At 42.5% G+C, this 7,628-nt stretch overlaps 1 protein-coding gene across 1 annotated transcript; it reads right to left on the bottom strand.

The window, feature by feature from the left end:
- Positions 1 to 321: 321 nt before the first annotated feature.
- ROPN1L (rhophilin associated tail protein 1 like) lies at positions 322 to 7,563 on the bottom strand. Its single transcript, XM_083624797.1, has 6 exons — positions 7,426 to 7,563; positions 5,463 to 5,629; positions 3,322 to 3,445; positions 3,067 to 3,228; positions 2,060 to 2,235; positions 322 to 452 (listed from the first exon to the last, which is right to left on the bottom strand). The coding sequence occupies exons 2-6, from the start codon at positions 5,591 to 5,593 to the stop codon at positions 395 to 397; spliced, it is 651 nt and encodes a 216-aa protein (XP_083480923.1). The 5' UTR covers positions 5,594 to 5,629; positions 7,426 to 7,563; the 3' UTR covers positions 322 to 394.
- Positions 7,564 to 7,628: the final 65 nt, after the last annotated feature.

Below are 7,628 nucleotides of genomic sequence, written 5' to 3'. Positions count from 1 at the left end.
TTGTGAAAGTTCAAAGTTGAATACATATTGAGCTGGTGATGTCAAAGGAATAAACATGACATTTAGAAGACATCTGAAGACAGCCAGTGTAGTGTAGTGGTTAAGAGCAATAGACTCGTAATCTGGTGAGCCGGGTTCTCTTCCCCACTCCTCCACATGCAGCTGCTGGGTGACCTTGGGCCAGTCACACTTCTCTGAAGTCTCTCAGCCCCACTCACCTCACAGAGTGTTTGTTGTGGGGGAGGAAGGGAAAGGCGAATGTTAGCCACTTTGAGACTCCTTCACAATTCATGAACATAAAGGACACTACTACAGGTAGCATATTATTAACTTTAAAAATCTGTACTTTATGTCAGATAATGTTATGTTATTCCACATTCTCTTAAGTCCTGATTTAAGGTTTCTTTAGCGGACGGAAATCTGCAACTCCAACCATATCTTCCTTGCGTGACCTAAATTACAAGAAAACGTATTACTTTTCATTATTAATGCCCAAAGAAACTTAATTTCAGTTTACATTCATTCTGTGGTACTTCCTCTCATCCCATTTGGATGCAATTCTAACATGAAAACATTTGCATAAAATAAGAGGAACTCACGGTAATATTTTCAGAGATGTGTATAGGGATATTTCTATTCCACAAGCTAGATCCTCAAATCTCTATATGTATGTACCTTCTTGTTTAAATCGTGTACATCATCCATAAGCTAGGATACCAGCATTATAATATAACAGCCAAAATAACATATTAATATTACCCTATTAATAAGGTGGGTTATAATGTAGTGAACTGTTAAGGTCGTATCATATCCAGCCTTTACTAAAAGAAAGTGTGTATTTGGAGGTGAAAAGTAGTTTGAATATATTTCTCTAAGCATGGCCACAATACTGCATAGATGCAATAGTCTAACATCTTGACCCATTGCAAATGTAACGACCTGCCCCTGGGCTGACACATGGACTCAGTTTTCTCTGACATGAGTTTAGAAACTTCCACTATTTTAGATTAACTGTGTGCGGCTTGCCATATCATCCAAATCCAGACAAACTGGTTAATCTGAACTTACAGCTAGGGGAAATGAGCCAACTTCAAGCCATAGTTTGTGAAGCTGGCTTGTTTTCACTAACCATAGTTAAAATTAACCACACAAGAGTTTGGACCACATGCTACGCTATGGTTAATCTAAAAGGGAAGCAGGAGGGCTGGGGAAGGGCAGCAACTCAAGCTTCTGCTTTGTGTTAGAAGGCTCCAGGTTCAATTCCTGGCATGCCCAAGTAGGGAAAGACTCCCTGCCTGAAGTGTTTGAGAGCCAAAGCCAATCAGTATAGACAATACTCGATGGACCAGTAGGACCCAGCTTTCTATGAACCTAAGCTTCCAGTTTCCTAATTATCGCCATGCTGGAGGAGTGGATGGGGTGCAAGGAACATACACAAGCATGGGGGAGGCTAGGCACATTTTCATTACACTGAACCACTGCTTACTGCTAGATCTGACTGCAGCCAGTTTCCCAATCTCTTAACCATGGTTAAAAGATCAGGATGAAGGCTCGTTTTCTCCTCTCGACTGCCACATTAATCGCCTTATCCTTTCATTTTTCAGAATAAAGTATTGAGTAGAATTACGTTTGCAGCAACCCTAACCGTAGCTGACTGTAAACAGAATTTGAAACTGGTTTGCAAGCTAGGATTAAAGGTAACCATGGTTAGCATAAGCCTCAGTGCAGATTAATATTTTCCACTCTAATTTAATTCTCAATTTAAAACAGGCAAATATTATTAATATTTTTAAACTTTTTATTGCTGTTTTATTTTTTCTTTCGGTAACCAAATTCTCAACTCAACTGTACAAACTACACTGTAAGAAGCTGCAAGAAGCAGCTACAGGGGAAACTTCAAAGACCAATTCTCCTTCAAAACTGGTGAAAAAATAATATGTTAATCTGATCGTGAAAACCATAGCTTCAGAAGAACAAATAAAAAGAGCCTTCTTGACTAAAATGCAGTTCCAAGCCAAATCTGGATTCTATTACATTCAGACATCCAATTAATACTTACACTTGTTCTTTAAGAGCCTTGAGGAATTTCTCAGTAGATTCCTCCGTTATCTCCTCATCTAAGCTAGCCAAGTAGCTATAGATATATGCAAAAGTGTCATATGGAATGCGGGCTGCTCCACCTTCTGGATCCTTTGTAAGAATTTCACAGGCATGTTTCATAGAACTGAGTAAGGACTGAAAAAGATAAAAGGCAAGCATACGTTAGCAGTCATGCGCTACAATAAAGTGAAGTGATGAAAGTACAGAGTGATCTGTGCATAGCCACTGCAAGAGCCACATCAAACACCAATGATATATTAGCAAAAAGTATGGAAATTGTGTAGAATTTATCATGTGTGATGATGATGCATGTTTCTAATTTATTGCATCTGCCAGGAAGTCATGGCTAATTGCACTTAGATGTGCTGGAAAACTGCACAGAAGCATGTGCCATCACCAGGCTGTAACAATCTACTAGGATTCACATGCTTTTACATTCACATACATGTTTTCTGATTAATGTATTCATAAAATCTGAAGCACTCCTCAGTTTACTAGTGTAATCCTAAAAGGTGATAGGTAATCTGTTTATAAACCAAAAAGAAACTCAGTATAACATTAAAAAAAAAATACATCCAGTGCAACTAAACAGGCATAATTGAATGGCACCATGAAATGAATCTGCAATTCAGGTACATATTACTCCTAATTTCTGCTATGACCTGGTCTCTTAATTTCTACTCAAACTGAAAATTTCAGATAATTTGCTCTTGGTGAATATTAGGAACCAAATAAATGATACTGTTAAGGAAGAAACATGTCACCTCTGTAATGAATGATGAATGTGAAACTGTTTCCAAATTTTGAAAAGCAGATTTCCAATACAAAATTTAAAAGTTGAAAAACTGTGAGCTAAGCCATGTCTCAAACTCCAGAGAGAGAGAGAACATAAATATAGGAATCTTGATCTTTCAAAATTCTAAACACTGCAAACAGGTACACATTATGTTTGACAGGCCTACATACCCCACCAAGAGCGCTACATGCAAGGGCAAAGAACTTCATCCATTCCACTCCTTCTGCAAAATTGCCCAGTCGAAGAAGGTTGCGGAGCTGTTCCATTGGCAAGCACAAGTTTTTCCACTTTCTCTGAAGGTCCGATATTTCCACAGTTTCCTTTTCAGAGAGCTTTAAAAACACATGTACATCATAAATAAACCATAAGAAAACAGCATGAAAGGTTAAGTTACTTTTAAAAGAACATTCTGCAAAGACTTTTACCTGTTTATGCAAAATTTTAAGGAGTCCAGGAGTCAGACCAGTGTCATTTTTCTGTGTGGCTACTGGCCTTTCAAGACGGTCCTTCACAGGAAGAGGTTCTCCATTTGACAAAGCATAGAAATACCTATGATAGCACAAATGCAAAAATATGGTTCATGTCAAATAAATAAATATTCAAAATCAGTACATGAATTTAAAGGTCAAATGTGTATAATGGTGGCCCAATAGGCCCTTTCAGGGAGAAAAAGCCATTTCTTGTTAGGGTGGAAGGAGAAGGGAGACTTTTCCTCCCATAATGCAGGGAAAGGTGCCCCATGATATTCTTGTAAAGAAGCTGGTAAAATGCGGTCTTGACTATGCTACCACTCAGTGGATTTGTAACTGGCTGACTGACCGAACCCAAAGGGTGCTCATCAATGGTTCCTCTTCATCCTGGAGAAGAGTGACTAGTGGGGTGCCACAGGGTTCTGTCTTGGGCCCGGTCTTATTCAACATCTTTATCAACGACTTGGATGATGGACTCAAGGGCATCCTGATCAAATTTGCAGATGACACCAAACTGGGAGGCGTGGCTAACACCCCAGAGGACAGGATCACACTTCAAAACGACCTTGACAGATTAGAGAACTGGGCCAAAACAAACAAGATGAATTTTAACAGGGAGAAATGTAAAGTATTGCACTTGGGCAAAAGAAATGAGAGGCACAAATACAAGATGGGTGACACCTGGCTTGAGAGCAGTACATGTGAAAAGGATCTAGGAGTCTTGGTTGACCACAAACTTGACATGAGCCAACAGTGTGACGCGGCAGCTAAAAAAGCCAATGCAATTCTGGGCTGCATCAATAGGAGTATAGCATCTAGATCAAGGGAAGTAATAGTGCCACTGTATTCTGCTCTGGTCAGACCTCACCTAGAGTACTGTGTCCAGTTCTGGGCACCACAGTTCAAGAAGGACACTGACAAACTGGAACGTGTCCAGAGGAGGGCAACCAAAATGGTCAAAGGCCTGGAAACGATGCCTTATGAGGAACGGCTAAGGGAGCTGGGCATGTTTAGCCTGGAGAAGAGGAGGTTAAGGGGTGATATGATAGCCATGTTCAAATATATAAAAGGATGTCACATAGAGGAGGGAGAAAGGTTGTTTTCTGCTGCTCCAGAGAAGCGGACACGGAGCAATGGATCCAAACTACAAGAAAGAAGATTCCACCTAAACATTAGGAAGAACTTCCTGACAGTAAGAGCTGTTCGACAGTGGAATTTGCTGCCAAGGAGTGTGGTGGAGTCTCCTTCTTTGGAGGTCTTTAAGCAGAGGCTTGACAACCATATGTCAGGAGTGCTCTGATGGTGTTTCCTGCTTGGCAGGGGGTTGGACTCGATGGCCCTTGTGGTCTCTTCCAACTCTATGATTCTATGATTCTATGAAATGTGGATTTAAAATTCCATGGGATGAGGCCTTGCGGGTGGAAAACTACTAATGGTAAAATAAATAAGCATCTCTCTCTGCCACAATTCTGCTACCCATTGGGAAACATTTATTTTCTCATTCTTAGAGGTTGTTCAGCTGCCATTGCACACCAATGCATTAATGTTGTTTAGGCCAAAATGCTCAAGAATGCCCATTTGGTTAGGACTTTGAGTGGACTGCCATTTCTCCATCCTCAGGAACCGTCTTTTTTCAACTCACTGTTTTTATTATCATTTTGTCTAAGCGAGACAGTAACGTTCATGAGCCAAACCTGCCAAATTGGCCCATAACCTGCTAAACTGAGCAGGTTTCTGTACACACAAGAGTTCTCTAGCACACCTGCATCTAGCTGGATTGACCTCCCCTTGCATCAGGCAATTCATGGGGAGGTCAGTCCTGATTAGCGCTGGGTTCAGGTGAGTGAGAGTTCTCTGCAGGAAACATTCTTATGCACCTGGACCAAGCAAGACTGACTTTCCCACAAAGTACAATCCTGCTTTGCAAAAAGCTTCAGAAGCTCCTGACAACCAGTTGGCTGTTGGGCACTTTGGAAGTTGTGCAAGGGGGCTTTGCCTGTGCTGCCAGTTCGCCACTCCCACAGAGATGCTATCCAATAGTGATTGTTATGTGAAGACTTCTGGATCAGGGCCATTAGTTTCAGTTTTCTACTCACGCATAAGACCACTGAAGTACATCACGCGGTTGGGTCCTGATAGCAGCCTTGGTAAATTGTTTCATAATATCTGGCAGTTCAGGAGGAACATGGATCTGCTGCGCACAGAACATAACATCTGGAACAGGCATGGTTGTACTAGGTCCAAAACCAGAAAGCTAAGAAAACTAAAAAGAACATTATTCCTAAACAGATGACCCTCAGCACGCCTTCCAACTCTACAATTCTATGAAGCTATTTCAAGCTGTCTTACTTTGGATAACAAAAATTTACCTGGATAAATCAAAAGACATGTACTGGCCTTGCCACACCGCCTGATCTTCTTGAACATGGTAGCATAATCATCGCTGTTTGTCGATCCTCCCTCCCTGGTCAAATTTCCCCACACATATGTAACAATTTCCTTTTCTAGAACATTTCCTTCAGATTTGTTCTCAGTGCAAAATTTGTATATTGCAGCATCAATACTAACACAAAACGAGACCAAAAGTCACCAAAGGTCAAGAAGCATAGCTAATCAAGTAGATGCTTGTCTTAAAGGGCTGCAATCCTACATATAAAACTCAATCACGTGCCTACCTACTTGGAAGTAAATCCCACTGAGTTCAATGAGGTGTTAGGCTTGTTGCCATTATCTCTTAGGAATGAATACTATTGAATTCACTGGGAATTGCTTTCAAGCAAACATACTGGAAGTCTGAATTGAAGTGTGTGTGTGTGTGTGTGAGACAGAGAGAGAGAGAGAGACAGAGAGAGAGAGAGAGAGAGAGACAGAGAGAGAGAGAGAGAGAAGCATTGTGGCTATGGGGTACCAGTGAGTGTCAAACTACAGGAGCCTAAAGCAGACGGCTGATCCTGAAAATGTCCCTGCTTGTACATTGGGGGGGGGGAATATGTTCACACATCCAGCAGGCTTTTTAAAATGAGTATGTATGTGTGTCATGGGACGTGGGTGGCGCTGTGGGTTAAACCACTGAGCCTAGGGCTTGCCGATCAGAAGGTGGGTGGTTCGAATCCCTGCGACGGGGTGAGCTCCCATTGCTCAGTCCCTGCTCCTGCCAACCTAGCAGTTCAAAAGCACGTCAAAGTACAAGTAGATAAATAGGTACTGCTCCGGCGGGAAGGTAAACAGTGTTTCCGTGTGCTGTTCTGGTTCGCCAGAAGCGGCTTAGTCATGCTGGCCACATGACCCAGAAGCTGTACACCGGATCGCTTGGCCAATAAAGCGAGATGAGCGCCGCAACCCCAGAGTCGGCCACGACTGGACCTAATGGCCAGGGGTCCCTTTACCTTTACCTTTATGCATGTGTGTAGGTTACGGACTGTTCTCTGCATCTAACATATACTGCTTTCAACAACAAAAAAGTGGTAAAAGCTCACCCGTGTACAACTGTGCACTGTACGCGATGGGGCAGGGAGGGCTGTGGATTAATCCTGGCTGTGCAAGAGATTCTGCACACAGGCGTAGCCAGGATTTACGTTGGGGGTGGGCAGAACCTCAGTTAGTTAAGGATTTCTGTTGATTTATTTGATTTGGAGGAGGGTCGCTGCCCCCCTTGGCTACTTCCGTGCATATATATATATATATATATATATATACACACACACACACACACACACACACATATATATATCTACACACACACACACACACACACACACATATATACACACACACACACACACACACACACATATATCTACACACACACACACACACACATATATATATATATATATATATATATATATATACACACACACACACACACACATATATATATATATATATACCCACACCAACAAACTGTGCCCTCAGAGTTTGGGAAAGAAATACCACAATGACTTATCACAAATGGATATATATATGCAGTTTTTTGCCTCGCGAATGCTCCCCCCCCCTCCGAGGTTGAAACGGCCCCCGGCGACTCGAGGAGAAGCGGCAGAAGGGGAGGCCATTTACCTCGCCGGGGCTTTTAAACCCCTCGCCCTCCCTCGCGCTCTTTCTCGAAAGGGACGAGGCGGTCCGCCGCCGCCGCCGTTCAGGTGCTATGGCAGCGCGCTCGCGCCTCGCCGTCTCGTAGCAACCGCGAGAACCATAGAGAAGCGCGTGTGGGTGGGTGGGGGGATGGATGTTCGGCGGAACGCCTAGAGCGACGCTTGAAA

The sequence above is a fragment of the Podarcis filfolensis genome (genome assembly GCF_964270895.1).
Source record: "Podarcis filfolensis genome assembly, chromosome: 7".
NCBI lineage: Eukaryota > Metazoa > Chordata > Lepidosauria > Squamata > Lacertidae > Podarcis > Podarcis filfolensis.
The sequence above is the reverse complement of the archived record's forward strand: the minus strand, read 5'-3'. Positions and strand labels throughout refer to the sequence as shown.

Excerpts from the sequence above, each read along its gene's own strand:
- ROPN1L (XM_083624797.1), bottom strand. The coding sequence starts at position 5,593 with ATGCCTGTTCCAGATGTTATGTTCTGTGCGCAGCAGATCCATGTTCCT. Across the intron at positions 3,446-5,462 it reads GTACTTCAGTGGTCTTATGC|GTATTTCTATGCTTTGTCAA; the intron begins GTGAGTAGAAAA and ends GTGCTATCATAG. Across the intron at positions 453-2,059 it reads AAGGCTCTTAAAGAACAAGT|GTCACGCAAGGAAGATATGG; the intron begins GTAAGTATTAAT and ends CTTGTAATTTAG.